At 48.6% G+C, this 27,962-nt stretch overlaps 3 protein-coding genes across 11 annotated transcripts; 2 read left to right on the top strand and 1 right to left on the bottom strand.

Moving 5' to 3' along the window:
- Positions 1–172: 172 nt before the first annotated feature.
- On the bottom strand, positions 173–9,110 carry RUNDC1 (RUN domain containing 1). Its single transcript, XM_004772626.3, has 5 exons — positions 8,561–9,110; positions 5,181–5,339; positions 3,987–4,185; positions 2,876–2,995; positions 173–2,435 (listed from the first exon to the last, which is right to left on the bottom strand). Exons 1-5 carry the CDS (start codon positions 9,056–9,058, stop codon positions 1,570–1,572), a joined length of 1,842 nt encoding a protein of 613 aa, XP_004772683.1. The 5' UTR covers positions 9,059–9,110; the 3' UTR covers positions 173–1,569.
- PTGES3L (prostaglandin E synthase 3 like) lies at positions 9,086–14,517 on the top strand. 9 transcript variants are annotated; one of them, XM_013045993.2, is made up of 8 exons: positions 9,086–9,603; positions 9,973–10,086; positions 10,175–10,259; positions 10,369–10,467; positions 12,347–12,436; positions 13,423–13,476; positions 13,987–14,014; positions 14,316–14,517. In XM_013045993.2, the coding sequence occupies exons 1-8, from the start codon at positions 9,596–9,598 to the stop codon at positions 14,321–14,323; spliced, it is 486 nt and encodes a 161-aa protein (XP_012901447.1). In that variant the 5' UTR covers positions 9,086–9,595; the 3' UTR covers positions 14,324–14,517. The 9 variants fall into 9 exon arrangements, with proteins under 9 accessions (XP_012901447.1, XP_044936676.1, XP_012901448.1 ...); XM_045080741.1 differs by lacking the exon at positions 12,347–12,436; XM_013045994.2 differs by lacking the exon at positions 13,987–14,014.
- Positions 14,518–18,717: 4,200 nt separating this feature from the next.
- On the top strand, positions 18,718–27,571 carry LOC101674784 (alanyl-tRNA editing protein Aarsd1). Its single transcript, XM_013045992.2, has 12 exons — positions 18,718–18,869; positions 19,004–19,135; positions 21,127–21,286; positions 21,940–21,997; positions 22,409–22,565; positions 22,658–22,774; positions 22,993–23,123; positions 23,504–23,570; positions 23,760–23,851; positions 24,323–24,377; positions 25,575–25,669; positions 27,325–27,571. Exons 1-12 carry the CDS (start codon positions 18,831–18,833, stop codon positions 27,458–27,460), a joined length of 1,239 nt encoding a protein of 412 aa, XP_012901446.1. The 5' UTR covers positions 18,718–18,830; the 3' UTR covers positions 27,461–27,571.
- Positions 27,572–27,962: the final 391 nt, after the last annotated feature.

The raw sequence follows: 27,962 nt of genomic DNA, 5'->3' as shown, positions 1-27,962 counted from the left end.
GATAATGTCTGGGGGAAAGAACACCACCAAAGCTGAGCTGATCCAGGGTAGAGGGCCAAGAAGGGGCAGAAAGGTCAAGAGCCAGACATCACCAAGGAAATAGTGGTTTGGATCAGATGGGCTCATAATGCACAGACAGGCTTATAAATCAAAGCCAGGAGTCTCCAAGGTCTTTGTAGAGAAGCTACATAAAATATTATGATTTTATTAGCAACCACAGATATATCATTTTTCTCATTTTGCACTTATCCTGTTTCACACAGAAGGACTAATTCTCATGAATTATCAATCCTACATCTTAAATAACATGTCGCTGAAAAAATTAAGTTAAAATGCACTACGTAATAGTGCGGACACAAAGTGCAGCTGGCAACTGAACACGTGAAACAAGGCTGAATCAGCGGTACTGAGATCCTATTTGGTTTTCCAGAAAGTGATACGCTTTGCCCATCTTTGGTCAGTCCCGGAGCAGTCAGCAAGTTAGATGATAAATATGAACTCAACAGGCTAAAACACTGAAGACCAGACAGGATCACTCGAGTCAGTTTTACGAGGAAATGCTCAGTCCCTTGTCTGCCAACAGTGATCTGCTGTAGTCCCACTCCCACTGCTGTCCTTACCGCGTGACCAGACCCCCTCCATCATCCAGCCTCGGGGCCAAGTGGAATCCTAACCCTGGGAGAGTTGCTGGTGATCACTACAGCAAACCGCCATTCACACTCGACCTGGGAGGCAGGGGCTCTCTCTCTCGGGTATAACTCTGGCATATCTACTTCTCAAAGACTGTGTCAGCGCCCTACTGGGACCTGTGCACAGGGAAGGTTATTTGCCAGAGGACGTGGTACCAACAACGTTTGCTGTTCCTCATAAATAACCAGCTCTAAATCCAAAAGACCATTGTCTCTGCTGTGGGCAGAGGGGGCCACCTTGTGAAGAACAAGATTTCAGTTCCGACCCTCAAAAAAGGGCTCATATGGAAATCAACTTGCGGTGAACTCCCTCAGAAACGCTGTTCCCAGATCTCCCCACTCCAAGTCTGAGAGGCAACTGTGGAGCATACACGGCCTCCCCTGAGCCAGGGTCAGGAGGAAAGGGGTGTTGGTACTCATAAAGGAATTTAAATTCTGGCCTGAGGACTCACAAACCTGCTCCAAGCGAACGAGTGCAGCTCCCTGCGCGACCGACAGGAGCCTCAAGCTCAGTGTCTCCCGGGACCAACAATTCACTCATGTCACTAACCACCATTAAGAGAACGGTTAGAGCAACCTGGGTTTTGTAAAAAGCAGATATGGCACAATCAGGAGGTCCAGTGACTGTGTGCCAGAACTGATTTCTTTTGCATCAGCTCAAATACACATGTCTACGTGTCACACACCGGGGCAAAACCTTTGAATGAGTTGGTCTCTGGCATCTCGGAGATGCTAAGTTGGCGGGGAAAACAGCCTGTGCAGTCCCTTGGCTGAGGAGACTGTCTGTAAGCCCGCCTCCGCCTCTGTTTCTATCCCGAAAGACTAACCATCTACCCCTACTCCATGGAGTAAGGTGCTGGCGCAGGGCCGGGCCCTCTCATCAGAAGGCATCTTTGATGTTCTTGAGCTGGCGCACGGCCAGGTCCACGGGGAGGCTGAACTTGAGGCTGCTGAGGCGACTGAGCAGGTTGAGGGCGCTCTCAAAGCCTGTGTGTGCCATGTAGCTCCAGGGCTGGTAGTGGGGCTCAATGAGGGACCCTGACTTGCAGATCAGGTTCACCCAGGACACGAGGCGCTGCTCGTTCAGAGCCATGCACACCAAGGCCTTCAACTCCGAGTCTGCACTGCGTTTAAAAGGGTCGTGCTCCGTCAGCACCATGTGGATGGCTGTCAGAAGGCTCTGCTTGGGGGTCACCACGGTGCCTCCTGTAACTGGCAGGGCAAAGGACTGGGAGAGCTTCCGAGCAGGGGATTCCACGTAAGCGCGGCCGTTCTTAGCATGGTAGTACTTTACGAAGAGCTCCCACGGGTGCATGGCCTCGGGGGCTGAGGAGAAGGCCGGCAGCAAACAGGCGATGGGGGCCATGACCAGGCTCATCCCTGGTGAGGCGGCGTAGAGGCCATGGGCCAGCAGGTCCCTGACGGCCACTGTCAGCTCCTTCCGCACAGCTGTGGTCAGCTCGTCCTTGCCTCCTAGGGACAGGTCCTGGAGGCTGGCAGAGGTGATGACATGGTCGTGTGGCTGGTGCCTCAGGGCCAGCTGCCTTACCCTGTCTACTGAGATCTCTAACCTCTTCAGTAAGGGGGCATAGTCCCCATCAGCCTGGCCCCTCTGCCACAGGGTTTGGGGGATCTGGCCCGTGGCGCAGCCCAGCTGGCTCACGGCAAAGATCTGGAGTACGGCCAGCGCACGCTGCATGAGGCGCAGCCCCGACTGCTGAACCTTCTTCACGTCTTCTGCCTTCGCTGTTTAGGAAATACAATGGCTCATCAGCAGGGACCATAGTGGCATAGAAGTGTACTCAGCAAGTCATGAGCTGAGATCTAGTCTTGCTTCTGAGCTACAGTATGGGTCCCCCGTGAAGCCAAGAGACACCCGGGAGGTCACTGGGCTTAACTGTTTTGGGTTAATCAGAGCTATATTGAGATATAGAGCATATACCACATAAATCATGCATTTAAGCGTACAAAGCAGGGATTTTTAGTATATTTACAGAGTTGTGCACCCAGAGTCCCAAAAAGAAACCCTGTACTGTTAGTATTTCCCATTCCTGTTCTCCCCAACCCTGTAAGACCTAGGCTGGTAGTACTTCCCATTCCCATCCTCCCCAAGCCCGTAAACCCTGGGCAGCCACTAATCTACTTCTTATCTCTCTAGACCCGCCTGTTCTGGAAACCATACTTACTCTGGCTGTTTCCTGGAGGGAGTCTGCTGCCACCTGTTCTCGTGGAGCCACTTCCAGTCTTCCCACCGGCCTTGCACTCACAGGGCACGCTCTCTGCCTGCAACGGGCTTCCCACTTCATCTGTAGTCAGCAGTTACAAAGTGGAGGAAAAAGAATATTCCCCAGTGCCTCCCACATGGTAAGACTTTTTACAAATATCATCTGATTTGTGTGGAACAGTGACTGGCTCAATACATATTTGCTGAATGAGGGAGGCATGAATCACCCTTTCATGGGTGAGGACAGTGGGGCTAAGGAAGTTAGGAACCTGCCCAAGAACCCCAGGCTAGGAAGTGGTGGAACTGGGATCTGAACTCTCTGGTTCTAAAATCCATGTTTTGGGGGCATTTGAATGGCAACTCTCTGGTTCTAAAATCCATGTTTTGGGGGCACCTGGATGGCTCAGTTGGCGGAGCATGCAACTCTTAATCTTGGAGTTGTGGGTTTGAGCCCCCCCATTGGGTGTAGAGATTATTTAAAAATAAAATCTTTCAAAAAAATAAAACGATGGCGCCTGGGTGGCTCAGTGGGTTGAGCTGCTGCCTTTGGCTCAGGTCATGGTCTCAGGGTCCTGGGATCGAGTCCCGCATCAGGCTCTCTGCTCAGCAGGGAGCCTGCTTCCTCCTCTCTCTCTCTGCCTGTCTCTCTGCCTACTTGTGATCTCTGTCAAATAAATAAATAAAATCTTAAAAAAATAAATAAATAAAACGAAATCCCTGTTCTTTCCGTTCTACCATGCTGGCTCCTTTACTGAGTGATCAAACTTCCTACAAAGTACATCAAGAACTGGCACCTTCAGGTACCAGTACGTGGATTATGTATAATTATTCTTTTTCAAAGATTTTATTTATTTGAGAGAGAGAGAGAAAGCACACATGACACATGTACACAGATGAGAGGGAGAAATAGACTCCCTGCTGAGCAGGGAGCCTGATATGGGGCTCGATCCCAGGACCCTGAGATCATGACCTGAGCCAAAAGCAGATGGTTAACGGACTGAGCCACCCAGTTGTCCCTACATATAATTATTATGACATCTGTCCACCCTTCTCTCCCCATCCCCTCCTCTGACCTTGGATGAAGTTGATGAACATCTCGAGGTCTCGGATCTGAGTTTTCAACTGCTCAACCAACTGCTCTTTCACTCGGGCTGGGTTGACAATCTGAGCCACGGCTGCATCCACACGCTGCCGGAGCTCGTCGGTGGACAGTGAGCTGATGTCTTCATTCAGATTCATGTCCAGTTTCTTTATTAATTCATCTATGATCACCTATCAAGACCACAAGCAATGAGTACAGCCTTTGGAATTTTCTGAGAGCGGGTTAGGAAGAAGAGTATTTGCTAGTATGCTGCGGACCCTTTAAACGGAAATCAAAGATAGAACTCCCAAATTTGTGAGAGAAAGCAATGCAATTGGTGATCAAGGTGAGAGGACAGAGCTACTTCTCCTGTAGCAACAAGGACTCTTGGTTCCTCTTGGACAGAAATGGCTATTCTCAACTGCAAATTTTCTACCAGGCCAGGCAACTTTCAGGGCAACAACAGTGTGAATAATCCGAAGAGACTGATGATCCAAAAAGCCTCCCCCCAGGCCTCCAAGGGAATAAATACTGACTTCTTGTAGTTTCTAGTCCTCCTTCTCTCTTCTTGCCCTACTCTAGGCAACTAAACAAAAATCTCTACTGAACTTTAGTGTGTCAAATATACCCTATATACCAAATATAACCTAGTGACAATATTTGGGATAGTTTGAAATCCAGATAACGTGTAAGTCCAGCTCAGTCAGAGAAACAGCCACATCAGAGTGAGAGACAAACCTGTCTGTAGGGGAGACTAGCCGTATTTCTGCCGGCAGGCTGACCTGTCTACCCAAGCGCTGCTTGAATAAATATGGCATTACAGTCAGTCTGGAGTCATGGAATATTTATCAACTGGTGGTGAGGAAAAAAGCTGATTTACACTGTAGGATGTGTCTAAGCTGAAGTGTTTTAATGATCAGATGGAAAATTATTATTATTATTATATGTTATTACTATTATTACTAATAACCACCAAAAGGAAAGAGTTCAATTATCATATTATAAAGCTTCGGACCTGTGTTTCCATGTGTGAATAAAGGTTGTCCCATTTCTCTTTGATTTGGGCCAGCAAAGGGATTCTCAGGAAGGCCAAGGGCAAACAAGCTAAGAAAGAATGCTCCTGTGAGCTCTGGAAGGGACCAGGTAACCTCAGGTAGTGGTGAAGGCGGCTCTGGTGTCTGCTCACCCGCTGTCTTTCCAAGACCACGGACTGCGGCAGGGAGTCGTAATTGCCCTCTTGATAAGCAAACGTTTCCAGGTCATCTAGTTGGGTTTTGAGCTGTAGTATAAGTTCCTTCTGCTTCTCCCTTTGCGTTTCCAGACGTTCCCGTTTTTCCTGTTCACTCTAAGACAAGAAAATACTTAGGTCTATCTCACAGGACAAGGAAAAAATCCGGGCACATTAAGAATCTTCTCAAGCTAAAAATGACCCGTGAAACATAAAATGTTTCCAAATAATCCCAACCAGGTGTTCCCATTTTTCCTGCTCACTCTAAAACAAGAAAATACTTCTGTTGGGACGCCTGGGTGGCTCAGTTGGTTAAGCGGCTGCCTTCGGCTCAGGTCATGATCCCAGCATCCTGGGATCGAGTCCCACATCGGGCTCCTTGCTTGGCAGGGAGCCTGCTTCTCCCTCTGCCTCTGCCTGCCATTCTGTCTGCCTGTGCTCGCTCTCTGACGGATAAATAAATAAAATCTTTAAAAAACAACAACAACAACAACAACAAACCCAAACCAAAAACAAATGAGAACAAAGATTTCCTCCAGGGTAATTTACTAAATGTGTTTTCTTTAAGAAAGTGTTTGTCCCTGTCAGAAATAGAATATGAATACAACGGAGCCTTTTGTTAAGATAGCCTTTCCCCCCTCAACCAAATGTCTAGTTAGGACTGAGACAAACTTATCTTAGCCAAGATAGCCTCCCAGGAGCTAAACATGCCATTCTCCACAGCCAATTACCACAGATCAACTTCTAAATACTTCCCACAGCCAAATTTTGCAAGGGAATCTAGAGATAAGGGTGTAGAGAAAGGATTTATAACTCATAACCGTTTTTTTTAAGGCTCTAAAGTCCTCCAGTGCATTATAGACTTCTGCAAAATCAAAATAATTAAAGCGGGTGCTTGGGGCAGTGGAAAAATAAAATCCAAAAGCCAAGTAATAGGAGTGGGAAGGCAACTATGTTTAAAAAATAACAAAAAATTTATCCGGTAAGTTTCCCCCACAGGTGATTCCTTTCTCTTCTGTTGGCCATGAGGTAGTTTCTGCATTTAAATGATTAAAAACCCTTCAGGGTGGTAAAATGTTGCCGAAGTATTCTCAAATACTAGTTCTTCCTTAACTTTCTTGAGTGTCAAAAAAAAAAAAAAAAAACCAAAGCAAAACTAGCCCATCTTGTGTAGGTATAGGGCTGCATTTTAAACCAGCAGTCTACAGGATATTAAATTTAACCTTCAGATGGTACTTACCAAGCCCTCCAGAAGATATGAGAGAGAATAAATGAAAAACAACAAATTAGGCGCCTGGGTGGCTCAGTGGGTTAAGCCGCTGCCTTCGGCTCGGGTCATGATCTCAGGGTCCTGGGATCGAGTCCGACATCGGGCTCTCTGCTCAGCGGGGAGCCTGCTTCCCTCTCTCTCTCTCTCTGACTGCCTCTCTGCCTACTTGTGATTTCTCTCTGTCAAATAAATAAATAAAATCTTAAAAAAAAAAACAACAACAAATTAACTTTTTGTTCAAGCTATTTATTATTATTTTTAAAGATTTTATTTATTTATCTGACAGAGAGACACGGCAAGAGAGGGAACAGAAGCAAGAGAAGTGGGAGAGGGGGACACAGGATTCTCGCTGAGCAGCAAGCCCAATGCGGGGCTCCATTCCAGGACCCTGGGATCATGACCTGAGCTGAAGGCAGAAGCTTTAACCCACTGAGCCACCAAGGCACCCCTCGTTAAAGCTATTTAAAAAGCAGTCCTCTTGCTTTAGCTTTAATCAATATGAAAACAAGCCTTTTCTCAGGATACTTCCTCCCCAAACTTTTCTGTGCTGTGTTTTTTTTTTTTTTTTAAGATTTTATTTATTTATTTGACAGACAGAGATCACAAGTAGGCAGAGAGGCAGGCAGAGAGAGAGAGAGGAGGAAGCAGGCTCCCTGCCAAGCAGAGAGCCCCATGCGGGGCTCGATCCCAGGACCCTGGGATCACGACCCGAGCCGAAGGCAGAGGCTTTAACCCACTGAGCCACCCAAGTGCCCCATGTGCTGTGGTTTCTTAGAAACCTGTTGTGGGAGGACCTAACTATCCTTCAGGTTTCCTAGATCTCCCTAGGAAAAGCTGACCATTTCTTGCTCTGCGTTGGTTACACACTTCTCTAGATTATTTCGCACTGCAATTCTTTGTTGAGGATTCTGTCCCCCAGTCAATGAACTCATTCTAGGGCAAAGGCCTTGACTTTGCACCCCTAATGCCTAGCACCATGTCTTGGCACAAGGTAAGCTCCTAATACACATAAAACAGGTACAGAGCAACATAATCCAAAAAATGAGCTCTGACTAGAAGAAGCTGTCTAGCCAGCCCAAGGAGAAAGAATGGGGGGAAAGCTGTGGGTATGTGGAGAGAAGGGTGGAACAGTAAACACAGGATTACACTGGAAACATTTCAGATTAAAATAAACAAGTCAATATCTGCTACTGATAAGTCTTCTTGGTTAAAACTAACTTAAGTGGGAAGAAAGGCATAAATGGATTGTAACTTGAAGAACGAAAAGGTGGAAGACAGCAAGTCTCTTGAACACCTCCAACAAGCTATCCGCAACCGTGCACTTTGAGAGTCAAAGACTGCAAGGAAATGTTCTCTTGGCCTGGCATACAGACTCTCATTACTCACTGAAGGCTAACTGAGTACATCTCATCACGGTCAGTAAAGGGGCTTCATTTATGATATCTAGTTATTAGGCAGGATGGGCAAGGTGGTTTAAAATACCGGCATTAGGAAATGTATATAATCAGGAGTGGTGTTTCTTTCGGTTATTTAGTGATCCCCTGTTCACCAAAGCTCCCACCTACACAAAGTCAAAAAATCAAAGGTGTTTTCCAGATTCCAGGGAAGCAGAACAGGCAGCAGATCTAACTTTCCAAGGATTCCAATTCACTTACACTACATTAACCAGTGTTCTCAACCCCAGGTCGGGGTACTTATCAGCAAATGTTTTCGGGTCTTCGGTGTATCACGAGGCAACGGCAAGGTGAGCGGGAGCAGCAGTGCTTTGGTTGGTTACTGCTCCCGTCTGAATACTCTCCGCTCACCACTCCTCGGTCCCGCACGTCACCGCGTCTGCATCTCTTTCCTTAGATGGACACCCCTCGCCATCAGGTTCCCAGACCTCTCTGTCACCTTGCCCCTCACAGCAGGACTCACACACCGTCTCACCCCCTCGTCTCGCACGCGCGTAGTACTCACCCAGTCCAGCCGGCTTCTCACCACTGCTACCTCCATCCCGGTCAGCATCGCCGCCAGCCACCCAACCTCCTATTCCCAAGTCTCTCGGGGTCCGGCCCCAGCTGCTCACCTGGTTCTCGCCCCGCAATCGTGGCCGGTCCCCTGGCAGTCCATCGCCATCGTCGCTGGCGGGGTCCTCGGGTCCCCCATAACCCAGGACGTGAGGGCAGCCGCGGAACGCGAAGTCTTCGAGCTCGCGCAGGAGGCGCTGCTGCTCCGCGGGAGCCCCGCGCACCACCTGGCGCAGGCGGAACTGCACTTGCGCGAAGTGCGAGGACAGCGCGAGCAGTGCCGAGTCCAGCCGCCGCCGCTCGGCCCGCAGACGCCTCAGCGTCCGGCCGGGCGAGTCCGGAGGGGAACCTGGGGCCGCGCCGGGCTCCTCAGACGCCGCCTCTTCCGAGAACGCAGCCGTCCCAGGCGCGGCCTCCGCCACTGCCCCCACGGGGGCCCAGCGCACGGCCTCGCACGGTGGCAGCGACTCCTCTTCCTCCTCCTCTTCGTTCTTCGCCTTTGGACTAACAGCTGCCACCACCGTTACCGGCTCCGCAGCCGCTTCGACGGCCGCCATCTTTCCGGAAACGCCGCCGCACGTCAGCCGCGCCCCCTCACTGCCATGGCAACGGCGCGCTGTCTGGGAAACCCGAAGGAGCTGATGGGCGGGGCTCTACGTCAAACAGTTCTCCGTCACGGGGTGGGGCGGGCCTTCCCAGGGGATTTAATTCGGGCCAATAATTTTTTTATTGAGCTCCTACTGTGAATCAGACGCTGAATGCACTGTGCTTTGGAGAAACAGATGAATGAAATCAGGGACAAGTCATTCAGTGTGCATCTAGTGTGGCCGTTGTGCTGGTTCCCCGCCGGTGGGTCGTCTGTTCCTAATCTGTCCGTTTCTGGAGACCCTGAGCAATGTGAAGGGCTGTCGGAATTTTGCTCTTCCAGAGTCTCTCCGGAGTGCAGATCCCTTGGCTGTAGGGCCATGTTCCCCCTTCCTCTAAAGCCTTCCCCGACCATATAAGGAGAGCCAGCTGCTAGGGGCGTCCCAAGGATCTAAAGATAGTAGTCCCTGGCTCAGAGTCCAAGCGCCACTGGGTAGCGGAGAGCCGCCATGGCAAGGTGAGTGTTAACTTTTCCTTGGAGATTCCTTGTCCCACATTTTCTGGGCGCTCTGGTCCTTGCGAGGTCCCATGGAAACTCCATATTCCAGGTCTCTGTAATTTTGGGGCTTAGGAATGTGCTCCATAACCCTCTCCCTCACAACTCTGGCAGTCTGGATTCTCCCCAGGTTCACCCTCACTCCACACGTCCCCCCCCCCCCCCCAACTCCCATCACTCCCCTTTCACCCCCTTAAGTCTCATTTAGCTCCACTATGACAGGGCCATAGCATAAAACGTCCCTAAATTTTCCCTTCCTTCCGCCTTTCCCAAATGCCCTCAGTCTTCCCTCTCCCACTCCTATGAAGCCCCACCGCAACTCCTCTGCAGGCAGCATGCCCGGACGCTGTGGTACGACAGGCCCAAGTACGTGTTCATGGAGTTTTGTGTTGAGGACAGCACCGATGTCCATGTGCTCATCGAAGACCACCGTATTGTGTTCAGGTAACAGCACTCCTCTTTGAAGGTCCTGGTTTCCAGGAACCTGTCCCTTCACCTGATGCCCCCACGCTCAGCCTCCGGCATTTCCTAGGCTCCATTGTCTCCTCAGCTGCAAGAATGCCGATGGAGTGGAGTTGTACAATGAGATTGAATTCTATGCTAAGGTGAACTCCAAGGTAATTAATTGTGGGGTGGGACAGTATGTCTGGATGGAAAGACTGCCTGGAAAATTGGGAGATTCATTCTAAACCTCACATCCTATGAATGAGGCTCTCTATCTGGCAGGACTCCCAGGATAAGCGCTCTGGTCGCTCCATTACTTGCTTTGTGAGGAAATGGAAGGAAAAGGTGGCCTGGCCCCGACTCACCAAAGAGGATATCAAGGTAGGTGTGTGGGGAATGGCCTGCTCTTTCTCCTGTGCTATCTCTGTACCGGGGGACATAAGTCAGGGAATCACCCTTGGCTCCTTCCCACCAACATTCAATCACTCAAAAGCCCTATTTGACTTCCTAAATAGTTCTTGATCTTTTACTTGATCTTTTCCGAATTCAGGCCTCGTCCATCATTGGGTGAGGCTCAGTGCATATTTTCAGCCCCACCCTCAATCCATCCTTGGCATTGCTCCCAGCATGGTCTAAAACATCCATTTGACCATGTTACTCTTCCACCTAAGACCCTCCAGTGACTTCTTCCCCGCTAAAAGTTGAAAATTGGCTATCTCCTGACTGATCTGGCTCTCAGATTTGTTTTCGTAGTCTTCACAGTATTTACAAATTATGTTGATTGGTGATTGACATTTAGTTTTGATTAGTTGCTGACCTATAAAAATGTGGAGATTTCATGTAAAACTCCAGATTATCAGCTTTTCTTAGAAAGTGGAGACTGTGATCACACTGGTCTAAATTCCCAAATGCCAGGGGTGCCTAGCTGGCTCAGTCGGTAGAACACATGGCTCTTGATCTCAGGGCTGTGAGTTCAAGCCCCATGTGCAGAGATTACTTAAAAAAAATAAATAAATTATGGGGGCGCCTGGGTGGCTCAGTGGGTTAAGTCTCTGCCTTTGACTCAGGCCATGATCTCAGGGTCCTGGGATCGAGCCCCACATTGGGGTCTCTGCTCAGTGGGAAGCCTGCTTCCCTCCCTCTCTCTCTCTGCCTGCCTCTCTGCCTACTTGTGATCTCTGTCTGTCAAATAAATAAATCTTAAAAGAAAATTTTTTTTTTAAATAAATTCTCAAATGACTTGAGATGGAGCTTTAAACGGAGCATGCGCACCACGGCACTTTAATCCTTTTCATTAGTTCCCTAACTCTTTCAGGCATTTGATCTTTAGGTTGAAATCCAAACACTATAGCATGACATATAAGCTCATGACCTGGCTACTCTTCCCTTCTGTAGCATTATATCCCATTAGCCATTGCCTTAAACTTCACATTTCAGCCGTAGCAAATGGCCTGCAGCTCTTTGGCCACACACCAGGCTATTTCTCACTAATTTACCTTTGCTCAAGCTGTGTCTTCTTCCTGGAGAGTCTCCATAGTCAGTACCTGTGCCCACCCAGCCCTGGCTCATCCTTTGAGTCCCAGCTACTCTAAGAAGCCTAGGTTCCTATAGCTCCTGTCTGGTTTCCACAGTATCCCCTGTGTAAGCGCCCACCACACTTTCCACACCGTGTTATAATGATTTATTTAGATTTCCCTTCCCCACTTCCTTCGTGATGGCTGGGGCTATATATAAAAAAATTTGAATAATCCCGATGCCAAGCTCAGAGTCTGGGACATAGTATGTGTTCAATAAGTAGCTGTTAAATTAATGAGGAAATAACTTCCTATCTAAGTGTAGGAACTTGGAACACAGGTCTCCAAGGGTTTTCTTCCGACTCCAGGCAATGCATCTTGTCGGTCTTGCTTGGTTGACTCCTAGGTACTTTATGACTCAGTTCTCTTTCCAGATGTATTACTGACCTCTTTAGTCACTCGGCTTCTGGAGGGTGGAATTTCTACGCTTTTCTGTCCCCTACAATGCCTGGCCTTGTGCGTGGGACTTAGTAGGTTCCTGGCAAATCTTTGTGGATGATGATGACGGCATTCTAGAGAGAGAGTAGTCCAGGAGGCGCTTTTGGGAAGACAGCGCCCCACCTTGACCTTCTTTGCCCCACGCATGCTCGCATGCTCTGTACACACGGCTATGCTCTTCCCCCGCTTCTGCACTTCCCTAATGACACTGCGCTTCCCCAGTGACGGTCTGCACTTTCCTCTTGCAGCCAGTGTGGTTGTCTGTGGACTTTGATAACTGGAGGGACTGGGAAGGGGATGAAGAGGTGGAGCTGGCTCAGGTGGAGCATTATGCAGAGGTAATACCGTTTTCTGCCCCTCCTGCTCATTCTCTGTGTCTCCCTGGACCCATTTCTCTGGAGGACTGTCATCAGGGTCATCAGGGCTAGACAGATATACACGAACTCCCCTCATTGGTGCTCATATTCTTTACATGTTGTGGGCAATGTTTATTCAGTAGGATGAGACAAAGGAGTACTAGTGAGACCACATATATGCGTTCACTCACTAGTTACCAGGCGCCCCTCAACTTCCTTTTAAAAAGGGGATCGGGGGCGCCTGGTTGGTTCAGTTGGTGGAACGTACATCAGCTCTTGATCTCAGGATTGTGAGTTTGAGCCTCATATCAGGTGTTACATAAAAATAAAATGTTAGGGGACGCCTGGGTGGCTCAGTTGGTTAAGCGGCTGCCTTCGGCTCAGGTCATGCTCCCAGCGTCCTGGGATCGAGTCCCACATCGGGCTCCTTGCTTGGCAGGGAGCCTGCTTCTCCCTCTGCCTCTGCCTGCCACTCTGTCTGCCTGTGCTTGCTCTCGCTTCTCTATGACAAATAAATAAAAATAAAAAAAATCTTAAAAATAAATAAATAAATAAATAAATAAATAAATAAAATGTTAGGGGCGCCTGAGTGCCTCAGAGGGTTAAGCCTCTGCCTTCAGCTCAGGTCATGATCTCTGGTCCTGGGTCCTGGGATTGAGCCCAGCATCAGGCTCTCTGCTCAGCAGGGAGCCTGCTTCCCTTCCCCCAACCTCTGCTTGCCTCCCACCTACTTGTGGTCTCTGTCAAATAAATAAAGAAAATCTTTAAAAAATACAATAAAATGTTAAATAAAAATAAAAATAAATGAAAAGGGGATCTATTTTCTCCAATTTGTTCTGGTGATGTGTTAGGTGCTGTAAAGATGGGGCAGTTTTTTGACTGGGAGATTCTCCTGCGGCCCATCAATATACAGGTTGCTCTCCCGCTGCCCTTCTTTTCTCTCGTAATTGCTTTTCTCTTTCCACTAGCTTTTGAAGAAGGTCAACACCAAGAGACCTCCCCCTGGCATGGATGACCTGGATGTAAGTAAAGACTGCCTCTCGACCCTTCAGTTTCCTTTTAGTGCTTAAAAATTGAGATACTAGAAAGCTCTTGTCCTGTTCTCTAGCACACAGTAGATCTCAGTGCATGGCAGCCAAATTTGAATTTGACACAGGAAATTGAATGTTCTCCAGGCTGTAGAAAACCCCAACAAAGCAAGACCCTCCACCCTCCCGTCTCCCTTTTGCTTCTCTATCCTAGAGCCAACCTGGCCCCCTGGACTGTCTTTACAGCTGTCGGGAGCAGTGGCATGAATTGGAATTCTGAAACCAAATGATGCTTGACACAGCACTGTTTACTGAACACCAGGGGTTGATTTTATTTTCCAAAGTATAAACCCTTCTCTGTTAGCCTGCCAGGACGTTGTGTGATTTAGAAAATCACAAAAGAAAACTTGGAGAGCAGGAAGGAGTGAGAAGAGTTGATAAACACAAATGCTCGTGCTTTGCAGATTCTACAGGTGCTTTTGTCTTTTTTTTTTCTTTCCCTAGGATGATTCTGACAGTGCTGATGCAACAAGTAATTAACTTCTCTGTGGCAGAGCTGGGAAGGAAGCTGGGGCGCCTTCCTTTTTTAAAAAATTTATTTGACAGAGAACGCATATGAGTGAGCAGGGGAAGGGGCAGAGGGAGAGGGAGAGAGAATTTCAACAGACTCCCTGCTGAGCCCAGAGCCTGATGTGGGGCTCGATCCCAGGACTCTGAGATCATGACTTGAGCTGAAATCAAGAGTCGGCCACTTTACCGACCGAGCCACCCAGGCACCCCTTTTGGGAAGCTCTTTTTAAGGGTCCTCTTCATGTATTATTTCTTCTTCCTAGGCACCTGAGTACGGCTGCATCAGATAGCAGGATAGGAGAGGAGTAGGCTGTTGGGGCTCCTGACTTTCTACCAATTACCTGTCATCTTTGTGTTTAGACCAGTCCTCAGTTCTCTGTTGAGTATTCGAGCATGTGTATTTACTTGGTAGAGCAAAAGCCAAAGAAGCAGCAGATAGATGGTAATAAATCTGTAAGAACTGTTCTCTGTCTCTTTTCTTCTTGCACTTGTTCCACCTGGAGGCAGACCTCTTTTACCTCTGTTGTTCCTCTCAAGGGGAGGGCGGGTGTCACAGATCCTGGTCCTCCTGGTTGAGATGGAAGCAGAAAGATGTTGGGAGCAGGCTTGTAGCCAAACTGGGGAACTCTCCCATGCCCAGGTCAGTGCTCCTGTTTCTCAGAACGTAACCAGCCTTTGCTATATTGCTACCCCTAGAACCATGTACCTATTGCCACCCCTAGAACTAGCCAGAAACCCACCTCAGCTTTCTGCATACTCTAGAAATTCTTTATACTTTCAAAGCTAATTGTTACATTAGTTAATGCCTATATTTGCCTACTCTTCTGTTCATCAGCTACCTCATTCATCCATAAACATTTTTTGAGTGTATAACGTGTACTTAAAAAAATGCCATACCCAGCCTTTGCCCTTGAATTCATGGTAAAATACTAAGATTTCTTTTAAAAAATTGAACTTTATAGGGATTATATTGCTAAGATATAGACATAGTTTAATAATTGAAATAGTATAGAAGAGTATAAAATTTATTAAAGATTTTTATTTTTATTTTTTTTTTTAAGATTTTATTTATTTATCAGAGAGAGGGGGGGAGAGAGCAAGCACTGGCAGGCAGAGGCAGAGGGAGAAGCAGGCTCCCTGCCGAGCAAGGAGCCCGATGTGGGACTCATCCCAGGACGCTGGGATCATGACCTGAGCCGAAGGCAGCTGCTTAACCAACTGAGCCACCCAGGCGTCCCAAGATTTTTAAAGTGATTTTATTTATTTATTTGAGAGAGAGAGAGCCAGAGAGCTCACATGAATGGAATGGAGGGGCAGAGGGAGAGGAAGAGGCAGATTCCCTGCTGAGCAGGGAGCCCAACATGGGACTCAATCTCAGGACCCCAAGCTCATGATCCAAGTGGAACCGACTCAGGCCAACCTACTGAGCCTTCCACTTTAGAGCCTGGGTGCCCTGAAGGGTATAAAATTTAAAGTAGAATTTGTATTCCCTCAATAGGGGTAGCCACTTTTTTTTTTTTTTTTTAAGATTTTATTTATTTGAGAGAGAGACTGAAAGAGACAGAGCACAAGCAGGGCAGGGGGAGAGGGACAAGCAGACTCCCTGCTGAACAAGGTTCCTCCCCCTCCCACCCCCGCAACGTGGGGCTACATCCCAGGATTTTGGGATCATGACCTGAGCCAAAGGCAGACGCCTAACCAAATGAGGCACCCAGGTGTCTCACTGTAACCAGTGTTAAAAGTATCTAATTATTTTTTTTTTTTTAAGATTTTATTTATTTGACAGAGAAAGATCACAAGTAGGCAGAGAGGCAGGCAGAAAGGGGGGGGGGGAGCAGGCTCCCAGCTGAGCAGAGAGCCCTATGCAGGGCTCGATCCCAGGACCCAGAGACCATGACCTGAGCTGAAGGCAGAGGCTTAACTGACTGAGCCATATAGGCAATAGACATATAAGCCAAAGCAGTGTGTCTACATAATTAGAATCATACTATGCACATCTTGAGCCCTGCTTTTTGTACTTAATATATATTGGGACTCTTTCTAAATTAATATATACAGATCTCCCTCTTTTTCAGGGCTACGTGGTATTCAATTGAGTATATTGTCCATAATTTAGCTGATTCCTTATTGAGGGACATTTAAGTTGTTGTTGGTCTTTTTCAGTTTTCAAACAATGCTGTAATGAATGTTTGAAAATATATATCTTTACATATCTGGAAAGAATATCTGTAAAGTAGATTTCTAGAAGTGGAATTGCCAGGTCAAAGAGTAGTTACATTTATTTATTTATTTTTAAAAAGATTTTATTTATTTATTTATTTGACAGACAGAGATCACAAGTAGGCAGAGAGGCAGGCAGAGAGAGAGGGGGAAGCAGGCTCCCTGCTGAGCAGAGCGCCCAATGCAGGGCCAGTGTTATGCCCCAATAATGGGTCCGTGATTAAAGGAGCGAGACTGATAGAAAGCGAAGGTCAAGCAAAGCTTTATTTCCCGCCAAACATCAAGGATCAGACCGAGGACCGTCAAACAGACAGGTCGGGGCCGCCCCTTACAGAGAGGACGACTCCTCCCTGCTTTCCAGACTAACTTTTATAGAGCAAAGGCCATGTGGTTGGGCCTGGCCACACACAGGTGGCTAATTGAATTGCAATTCACCCCACAGTAGCCATAGAAACTAGCCCATCACCTTGATAGCTAGGAGACAGTATGCGTCCCCAACTGATTGGATGTCTCCATCTGGCCTGACCCACCTTTGTATTTGAGCTTTGTTACCTGAGGCTGGTTTCCGGGACTTGTTTTTAAGTAAGTCCCTTGGGGAAAGGGGAGCAGGGACAGTTTAAGGGTTAAAAAACAATGTTATTGGGGGCGCCTGAGTGGCGCAGTGGGTTAAAGCCTCTGCCTTCTGCTTGGGTTGTGATCCCAGGGTCCTGGAATGGAGCCTCTGCTCAGCAGGGAGCCTGTTCCCTCCTCTCTCTCTGCCTGCCTCTCTGCCTCCTTGTGATTTCCATCTGTCAAATAAATAAATAAAATCTTTAAAAAAAACCCAACAATGTTATTGTTTAAGCTCAATGGAAGCCTCTGGCTAAAATATAAAAATACAAAATAGGTCCTTACACCCAGGACCCTGAGATCATGACTTTAGCCAAAGGCAGAGGCTTTAACCCACTGAGTCACCCAGGCGCCCACGAGTAGGTACATTTAAACATTTTGATAGCTGTTGCCAAGTTGCTCTTAGATGAAATTGAACAGCTTCCTGCTCCCACCAACCAAGTGCAGTATTCTCCAAAACCTTTTAGATATTTGTGAAGGTAAAAAGGTATACCCGATTTAATGTACTTTTATTAATTATAAGGTGTTCATTTTTATTTTTATTAGTAATTGGTATTTCTTTTAAGGAGCTCTGTCTATATGTTTGCCCATTTTACTGTTGACATTAAAAAAATCTGATAAGTTATATTTGTATCATGCTTTACAATTTACTAAGTCTATATATTATCTCATTAAAATTTTTTGAACCCCAAATCAACCTTATAATTAGGTCTTTTCTTCATAGGTGATTGAACAGGTCATAATAAGTGGCAGAATTGGGACTTGAGCTTGTAAAGCATGTGTCCCTCCTCTTACCCACAGTTCTGAAAACCAAAAAGTTCTGAAAACCCACTTAAAAAAAAAACAAAAACCAACTGACAGCAAAATTCATTTGGCAGCAAAATCTAACCTAAAAAGACGTGCTACTTATAGTATTTATTTTGTGTAGTGCATTTATTTCTCAGCATAAATGTGTTTGATGACATGATGTTTGTTCGAGTGTGTTACATAACAGATGGGGTATGCCCAGCATTATTACCTAAAATCCCAAAAGTCCTACATTTTGAAACACCTGTCTTCAGACTTTATTATTAGCTGATTCAAGAGAGCAGGAAGTTAATTTTAATATCTAATCCGTTTAACGTTTTAAGGTACTGATTACAGTTTGTAACTTGCGTTAACCTTGCTTATCTACACTCTCCATTTAGGTAGCACTAGCGACCTGTAGTTACTGAGTGCATGTGATTATTATTATTATTATTTTTTTTTTTTTAAAGATTTATTTGACAGACAGAAATCACAAGTAGAGAGAGAGGAGGAAGCAGGCTTCCCACTGAGCAGAGAGCCTGATGAGGGGCTCAATCCCGGGACCCTGGGATCAGGACCCGAGCAGAAGGCAGAGGCCTTAACCCACTGAGCCACCCAGGCACCCCAGTGCATGTGATTATTGAGCCACTGAGATGTGGCCACTGCACGCGGAGATGTGCTTTAAGTGCAAAATACACATCAGCTTTCAAAAACTCTGTGCGGAAAAAATCTCACTCATTTTTGCCTTCGTTATTACACATTGACATAATATTCTGGATCTGCTGCTTTCAATACAAAGTTAGCATATGGGGCTTGCACTAATTTCCATTGGGCAGCCCTGCCGTCTATCCAAATCGGTACCACCCAGCCGAGAATGCGCGGGGCTAAACTGAATGCTTTGACAAGTTCAGGCCGCGTGTAGTTTTGTTTTATTTTGTCTTCTGGTCCTTACCAAAGTCTTCGCACCGTTGGTAGGCACCCCAGAATTCTTGCAAATCGCAAATCTCAAATCGCGTTTGCAGTAAATTTGTCCAAGCCACACCCCCGTCTTGATTCTGCGCAGAAGAGACGCGCCCGCGGTGAAGATTGTCCCACGCGGCTCTCCGTCGGCCAGCCGGCGTTCCAGTGTGTGCAACTTCCCGCGTCCCCGGGAGACGGTGGCGATGGCGTTCCGGTGTCAGCGGGACAGCTACGCCCGCGAGGTACGGCTGGCTGGGCGAGGGCGCGTGGGGCGGTGCGGGAGGAGGGTGCCGCGTGGAGCAGGGTGCTGAGGGAGACTCAGTTCCGGTAGCCTGAGGGCTGGGGTCGGGCTTATTTTCTGTCCCTCTATGCGCAGTTCACCACCACCGTGGTCTCCTGCAGCCCCGCCGAGCTGCAGACCGAAGGAAGCAACGGCAAGAAGGAGGTGTTGAATGGCTTCCATGTGGTGCTGGAAGACACGCTGCTCTTCCCCGAGGGCGGGGGACAGGTACCAGCCCCGCGCCTCACCGCGATCCCCTCCCAGGAAGCCCCTCATTCCTTTCTGCTCAGGTGGGAAACGCCCTCCTGCCCTTCTCCCCCAGCCTTGATGCAGATCGAAGTTCGTTCAGTTCCGGTCATTTGTTCACCCAACAGATATTTGTTGGGCTGTAACGTATGCTGTGTGCTTATTTCAGGGACTAAGGATAAGGCGTGAACAAGGTAGCATCTGTACATATGTAGAATACTTATCAGAGAAGACAGACGAAGTGGTAAATAAAATAGAATGCCCGGCATAGTAAGTGCTATAAAGAAAATTAAAGTTTGAGGGAAAGACAGTGCTGGGATGTTCTCCTAGGTAGGGGGCAAGTTATTTCATAGACCGAAGTGAAGTGAGGGGGTAAGCCATTGCAGTTACCTAATCGGGCTGGTGGGGAAGGGGCAAGTATATCCAGGCAGCAAGAATAGCAAGTGCAAAGGAACTAGGCATTAGCTTAGAATATGTGCCAGGGACTGGAAAAGATTCCCCCAAGGGAGCACAGCAGACGATGGGTTTATCGGTGCTGTGATGGCGTAGGAACAAGGTCCAGTGTGAACCCCGGAAAGGGGGGTAATAGCAGCAAAAAGGTGGGCATTATGGAAGAGGCTTTTCCAGCAGGGATAACAGCACAGACAAAGGCAAGGAAGCCTGAAGGAATCTGACATGTGTAGCTAACTGCATCGTTGAGTGTAGTTGGATCCTGTGGTGTGTATTGATGGCAGGCTGGAGATGACCGTGGGAAGGTAAATTGGAGCCAGTTCAGAGGGACTTGAAGGATGTGTTAAGGTGTGTGGACTTCATTCGAGAAGCTGTGGTGAGGGGCGCCTGGGTGGCACAGTCCGTTAAGCATTCGACTCTTGGTTTTGGCTCAGGTCATAATCTCAATGTCGTGGGTTCAAGCCCCGCGTTGGGCTCTGCACTCAGCACAGGGTCTGAGATTCTCTCTGCCTCTGCCTCTCCTACTCCTGCTCTTGCTCTCTCAAATAAAAAAGAATAAATCTTAAAAAAAAAAAAAAAGAAGCTCTGGTGAGCCATGGAGGTACTTATGCAAAGAAATGACACAAGAGAACATGTTTAGTAAACTTGAAAGAAAGTTCTGATGTCACATGGGTGTTATCATTATTATAGGGATTTTCTGCTGAAGAAAGACCTGTGACCTCAGGCAACTACAGGAGGACTCACCTTATACATCATTTCTTTCAGGAAGTCTTCCCTAGTTCCTTGAGACTATTAGGTCTCTTTCCTCTGAGCTCTAGAACAGTGTTCTTTTTACACTGTGACTTGTCGTGGATCATATTGCAATGACCTGGGTGTATGTCTGTTCTCTAGACTCTGAAGTTCCATGAGGGGCCTGGTCTGGTTTACATTATTCTTGGTAGCAGTGTCTTGTAAGCAGTTGGCAGTAGATACCTTTTTTCTTTTTTTAAAATGAATGACTTTTTTTTTTTTTTTTTTTTAAAGTAAACTCTATGTGCCGCATGGGGCTCAAACTCAGACCCCAAGATCAAGAGGCACGGGTTCCACTGACTGAGCCAGCCAGGTGGCCCTGAAATGAGTGAATGGTTTTGACTCTATTAGTAGTGCCAAGGATGGAGTGGAAGGAGGGAGGAAAATTCAAACCATTTTAGAAACTATTGAATAATAAGAATCTAAATTAAGGCGTGAGAGTGATGATTAAGATTCTTCGGATTTTACTAAAATCTTCATTGCCGTAGTTAATAATCTTTGTTTCAGTTCTGTTACTTTGTTCTGAAGAACAATATGTATGGGTGTTCAGGGTAAAGAGAACAGAGTCTCTCATGGAACAAAGTGGACCACCTCTCTTGCCATTGCCTCTTCTCCTTTAGGGAATCTCAAATTCCGGGAGTGTTTCTCGCACACTTTCCCTAGAGGGTGTTTGTATCCAGGAGTTAAGGTGAGCTCTGCCTCCCGCCACTGATTAGCTTTATGCCTTTCCCCAGCCTGATGACCGCGGTTCAATCAATGACGTCTCTGTGCTGCGAGTGACCCGCCAGGGGGCCCAGGCTGATCATTTCACACAGACACCGCTGGCTCCCGGGACTGAGGTCCAGGTCCGGGTGGACTGGGAGCGGAGGTTTGACCACATGCAGCAGCATTCGGGTAGGTGGGGTGGCGTGGGGGCAGGAGGGCCGGTTGCCATGCGTGGGGATGCCGTGATGATTGAGATTTGATTTGGGTTCTCTAGGAGGTAACCTTTTGTAAAGGACAGACACTCAGAATCAGCTCCCATTCAGGCAGGATATGATAAGTGGTATAAAAACAACATGAACAGGGGCAGACAGAGAGCAAGCAGGGAGAGCAGCAGGCAGAGGGAGAAGCAGGCTCCCCGCCGAGCAGGGAGCCCAGTGCGGATCCTGGGATCATGACCTGAAGCAGACCCTTAGCAGACTGAGCCACCCTGGTGCCTCATCATGAGGATTTTCATATTTATTTATTCATTTGTTAATTATTTTTAGAGATTGTACAGGAGGGAGAGAGAAAAGAATCTTAAGCAGACTCCATGTACAGTGGAGCCTGGTGTGGGGCTCGATCCCATAACCTCAAGATCATGACCATAGCAGAGATCAAGAGTCAGATGCTTAAGTGACTGAGCCAGCCAGGTGTCCCCTCATGAGGATTTTCAGTGAAATATCTGTCAAGAGTTTGAGCCAGTGCTCGGCAGTTCTTCAGCCGGGAGTGTCTGTGATGATATCGTGGGGATATGTGGCCAGCTACGCAGCTCACTGTTCATGTCTCTCGCTCTTTCTGCTCAGGGCAGCATCTCATCACAGCCGTTGCTGACCATCTCTTTGGGTTGAAGACCACATCATGGTGAGCAGGGGGCAGAAGACTAACCATAGGTCACAGGTCCCCAGCTGCCAGCTCCTTTCCCAGTAATGGGTTAGGGGGAGAAAAGAACATGTAGTGTTCACAATCTGCTGTGTTCACCTCTTCACCTTACGTAGGGTAGCGGGTGTCCTTGTGTGTCTCAGGGGACACGCTTGGATGGGGGAAGGAAAGGACGTGGAATTGGGAGCCCAGAGACCTAGGGGGTGAATTTTGGCTACACGATCTTGCTCACATTCCTTCTTAACCCTCACCTGTGAAAAGGAATTGACAGTCTCTACCTTGCGGGTTCTTATGAGCATTAAATAAGATAATCTATACAGACCTTCTCTGGAAACCGTCTTATGTTATTGTGGTCGTCCTCAGCATCCGGTGACCACCCACTTCTTCTGGCAGGGAGTTAGGGCGAGCCCGGAGTGTGATTGAACTGGACAGCCCCTCTGTGACTGCGGAGCAGGTGGCTGCCATCGAGCAGAGCGTCAATGAAAAAATCAGGGCCCGGCTGCCTGTGAACGTGCGAGAGCTGAGCCTGGATGACCCGGAGGTGGAACAGGTGAGGGAGAGCCGATCGGACAGCGTCTGTAGAACGGCCCTCCGAGGGCCCCTCCTCAGAAGTCAGACGCCCCTTCTCCCTCCGTGTTCCAGGTGAGGGGCCGGGGTTTGCCGGACGATCATGCGGGACCCGTTCGAGTTGTTACCATCGAGAGTGTTGATGCCAACATGTGCTGTGGGACCCATGTTAGCAATCTCAGTGACCTTCAGGTAGGTGAAGAAGGGCTCCTGAGTGGGAGGGAGAGTGTTAGGGAAGTGGGGATCACGACTAGTTGGGAGTGATCGAGGGGGACAGTGGAGGAGCCTTCGGTGAAGTCACTCCTTTCTTGCTTCTGAGCTGGGGGCAGGTGTAGGGAGCTCCTACCCTCAGGTCTCACTCCCACTGCAGTTCGTGCATGTGCGCGTGCTCCCACCCTTGCCTCATGTAGGTCATTAAAATTCTGGGCACCGAGAAAGGGAAAAAGAACAAGACCAACCTGGCGTTTCTGGCCGGGAACCGGGTGCTGAAGTGGATGGAAAGAAGCCATGGAAGTGAAAAAGCACTGACTGCGCTGCTGAAGTACGATCCCTGCCCCCTGCCCCCTGCCTTGGCTCGCTGCCCCTGTCCCTGCCACTGCCTCCTGCTCCTTGCCCCTGCCCTGTCCCCATGTCTGAGGTCCTGCATGCTCCAAGCTCAGCTCTCCTACGGGTCGGGAAGACCACAATCTCTAATCACAGTGGGGTGAGATGCAGTCATAAGTGATCAAGCACTTGGGACAGTGAGTCAGACCCACACAACATGGCTTGTTCCTTTATATCTTCTTTCTCAGTTGCTTAGGAACGTCCTGGGGTCCCCATCTGGAGGGAGGTGCACTGTCAAGAAGGGCCTCGTGGATTTACGCCTGGCACCACAAGTCTTTTGGAAAGCTGGGCGGGTGACCAGGCGCCTTTCCCTTGCAGGTGTGGAGCGGAGGATCACGTGGAAGCCGTGAAGAAGCTACAGAACTCAACTAAGCTCTTGCAAAAGGTGACTTCCTCCTCAGAGGGTGCAGAGGGCAGCGGCTATGCCTGGAGTAGGCTCCCCAGGCCTGAGCCCTAGGCCCACCTGGCTGTGGGGTTCAGCAGAGCGGGAGGGAGGCGAGAGCCAAGTGGTGGGAAGATGTGATGAACTCGCCTGTTAATCCTTCTATCCGCTGAGTGATGGCGTCCATTTCAGAACAACCTGAATCTGCTCAGAGACCTGGCCGTGCACGTGGCCCACAGTCTCCGGAACAGCCCGGACTGGGGCGGTGTGGTCACATTACACAGGTGAGAGACGAGGCGTGGGAGCACTGGGCTCAGGGCTCAGCCTCGTCCCTGTGTGCTGTGCATCATGGGAGGCAGGTTGCCCGCTAATTTCTCCAGACTAAGCAGAACCTAGGAGATGCATTACCTTCCAGTATACCTTTATCCTCCAGACGTCTTGGGTTCAATAAGAGCATCTTTCCAGCAATGCTGTGACTAACTTTCACCACCAGGTTCCCTCACCCCCTTCACTGTCTACCAGCTCTCTTCTTCCCTGGGTGATCTGGTTTGAGAGAGGCACACACGAGTGCAAGGCAGTCTGGGAAATGCTGAGAAGGCCTTGTTGCTGGCCGTCAGCCGCACTCAGTCCTCGCTAAGGGAGTCTGGGACTTTGCACAGACAGCAGTAAGGCCAGCCTCGTGAGGAGGAATGGGGCTCCGTGCGATTTCCCAGCTCCCGCTCCAAGCCGGCTGTCATGTCTGTTCTTTGTTGTAGGAAGGAGGGTGATTCTGAGTTCATGAATATCATCGCCAATGAGATTGGGTCAGAGGTAAGAGGGGTGTGAGATTCTCTGTCTGTCCTTAGTGGAGACTGAAGTGAGGGACATTAGTTTAAGTCCTTCACATGAACACGTAAGAGCAGGGAATAGAAGTTCATCTGGTTCTAGTTTTTGTTGTTCTTTTTAGCACTAGCTAAAGCCAAGCTCTGTTTTAGGTGCTGAGTTGGATCTAGGATATTGACCTTTCTGGGGCTACGACAGTTAACAGCTTCTGAGTTTCTCTTACCAGAGCTGGAACTCCTCCAAGCCACATAGATCGACGTGTGTCCAAGGCCTGGTTTTAGAAGTAATGGGGCTGGTGAGGCCCTTTGAGGGCCGTTCCTTCCACTTTTCTTTGCCTCTGGCTTCAAGGGCCCCTGTCCATCCTGATAGTCACAACTTCATGATTTCCCAGTCTCTCTCTCTCTCTCTTTTTTTTTTTTTTTTAAGATTTTATTTATTTATTTGACAGAGATCACAAGTAGGCAGAGAGGAAGGCAGGGGGGTGGGGTACAGACTCCCCACTGAGCAGAGAGCCCAATGTGTGGGTCGATCCCATGACCCCGAGATCATGAGCTGAGCTGAAGTCAGCTGCTTAGCCCACTGAGTCACCCAGGCGCCCCTCCCAGTCTCTCTCTTAGTGTATGTTTTTTTTCGTAATTCCGTGTAGAGTGTACTGATTCTCAGGGAGCTCACCCTGGAATCTGGGAGGCAAACGTGTATGTCCACATACTGAGGGTGGTCAGTACTAGGGGTGGAGGAGCAGGTCACCTGAAAGAGTGGGGAGGCCCCAGGGCAGGGGGCTGGAGGACTACTTAGTGGTCCTCGGACAGACGGGAGCAAAGTCTGCCGGGCAGAGGGAGATAGGGAGCTTTAGTCAGTGGCAGGCACGGGGTGCATGGGGGAAGGCAGTGGCCAGGTTGCAAGGGTAGGTGGGAGTCAGGTCACAAAAGGCACTTAGCACCTGGCCATGGTCAGCAGCCTTCTGCCTCCCGCAACTTCTTGATGTTTAATCCAAGTTCCCACAGTCGTTCTTGAAGTTTCTTGGCCCTGGTGGGCCAGAGTACAGGGGCTGCATCATCACTCATCAGAACATCCCTCATAGTTCAGGGGCAAAAATTTGATCTTGACTGAGGAGAGGGCAGGGTTTAGGGGGATTGACCCCATTTTCTTATGTATCAAGGCTTATCTCCTTATCTTACCTCGTAGGAGACCCTTCTGTTCTTAACTGTGGGCGATGAGAAAGGTGCTGGGCTCTTCTTACTGGCAGGGCCGGCCGAGGCCGTGGAGACGCTGGGCCCCAGGTAATCTGTGGACAGTCTGCACTGACCAGTAGGGGTGGCCTTTGCCCAATGGAAAGGACCATCATCCCTGTGATCGCATTTTGATTCACATCATGGGCATGGGAGGTGGGCCGAGTGCGAATAAGTGCCCCTGCCGTCATTCCTAATTTTGCAGGTAAGGGACAGCATGTCCTGTGTGGCAGAACTAAGACTCAGACTTGGGACTTTTTAAGATTTTATTTATTTGTTTGACAAAGAGGTAGAGAGAGCACAAGTAGGCAGAGAGGCAGGCGGGGTGGGGGGGTGGGGAGCAGGCTCCCTGCTGAGCGGGGCTTGATCCAGGACCCTGAGGTCATGACCTGAGCTGAAGGTAGAGGCTTAACCCACTGAGCCAACCCAGCGCCCCAAAATTAGGTGTTTGTTTTTTTTTAAAGATTTTATTTATTTATTTGACAGACAGAGATCACAAGTAGGCAGAGAGGCACACAGAGAGAGAGAGGAAGGGAAGCAGGCTCCCTGCCGAGCAGAGAGCCCGATGTGGGGCTCGATCCCAGGACCCTGAGACCATGACCTGAGCCGAAGGCAGAGGCTTAACCCACTGAGCCACACAGGTGCCCCCTAAATTAGGGTTTTAAGATGAAATAAAAATAGGCATTGATCTAGTTGTTGTGGAAAAATTAGAACTTTGTTGGTTTTCTGTACCTTTGTACTGTTTGTTTACTTTAAATTAGATACAGAGGTGTAGTGCCTCACACTCTTTCTGGTTGAGGGTTTTCCAAGTCCCAGTTGGCTATGGTGAATATATGTTCAAAGGAGAACATAAGAATGTATGTCTCTCTCCCTATTTATTTATAAGATTTTACTTGAGAGAAAAGTAGAAGATGGGCAAGGAAGAGAGGAGCAAAGGGAGAGGGAGAAGCAGGGACCCTGGCATGGGCTCGATCCCAGGACCCAGAGATCATGACCTGAGCCGAAGGCAGTTGCTTAACCGACTGAGCCACCTGAGCACCCCAGGAAAATGTCAGAATTTAAAGCACAGGTCCCTGACAGGCAGCCAGATGTGGCCTGTAGACTGGTTTGGCCTGAGTACTATTTTAAATTTTCAAAATCAATTATTTCATTTTTAAATTGGATTTGTATATAAAAATACAGAGTTCTAGCTTTTCTCAGAAAAGACAAAAAGGCCCACTCTGGCGACACTGGGCCTGCATCCCCGCATGGCAGTAGCTGCAAGGAAGGGGGTGGTGGCACTCTGTTTAGACAGGACAGGCTCGGCCACTGCTGCAGTCCCCCCTTCTCCACACCCCCAGCTGCTGCACTGCTGCGTTTGTGTCCGCAGCCCCTTACCTCTGGTGGACACTCACCTTGCTCTCTGGAGTTTCCTCTAATTAATGTAGCACGCCCCCACACCCGTTTCTAGATATTTCCATTGTGTTTTTTTATAATACCTGGAATAAGTACTAGTTCATTTTTTGTTCCCCCAGTTACTCTTAAACAGTAAACATCGTACTTCTGTATCTGTGCACACATGCAGGTGTTTTTAAGAAGGATTTCTAGAAGTGTCTGCTCTTCCTTTCCCTCTCCTCGGCCCTGGGGGAAAGACTTGGGGCTGCCTTTGGTTTTTCTGTGGCTTTTCCCTCAAAGACGTCCTCCCTGACTGTGTCTCTACTCCCCAGGGTGGCTGAGGTTCTGGAGGGCAAAGGAGCTGGGAAGAAAGGCCGCTTCCAGGGCAAGGCCACCAGGATGAGCCGGCGGGGAGAGGTGCAGGCCCTCCTCCAGGACTATATCAGTACGCAGAGCGCGGAGGAGTGAGGACTTGGTCCCTGGGGCTCCTGCCATTGAGAACGGGCCTCCTGTGACCACAGAAAGAGTCTCTTGGACAATAAAATAGTTTGACTTGAAATAGTCATGGTACCACATGCACATGACTGGTGTATGTAGTATTCTGTGCGGTGTGTATGCTGTAAGTAAGTATCTGTAAATAAGCAGCTTTCTCATTGGGCCCCTGTTAGGCATAACCTCCAGCAGGGAGCATTACGGGGATGAAGGGTACTGATTTCTCTGAAGCAGCTGCAACTTTTCTTCCTGTGGAAACGTAACCACCCAAGGGGAGGGCCAGCCAGTCTGGAGGCTCGACCGAGGGCTTCAGTTCATTCAGATCTCCTTGTTTTGTTGTCCGTATTTTCCTAGTCCTGTGCTTGAGAACTAAGAAGCATCAGTGACTTTGCAAATAGGTCAAGAGGCCCTAGAAATACAGGAGAAGGAGGCTCCATGCCTGCTACTGCGGCGGAGAAGGGACGGATAGAGGTGTGGA

The sequence above is a fragment of the Mustela putorius genome, unplaced genomic scaffold, assembly GCF_011764305.1.
Source record: "Mustela putorius furo isolate JIRA1106 unplaced genomic scaffold, ASM1176430v1.1 tig00000487_pilon_pilon_pilon, whole genome shotgun sequence".
Classification (NCBI taxonomy): Eukaryota; Metazoa; Chordata; class Mammalia; order Carnivora; family Mustelidae; genus Mustela; species Mustela putorius.
This window is presented reverse-complemented; position numbering and strand designations above follow the sequence as displayed.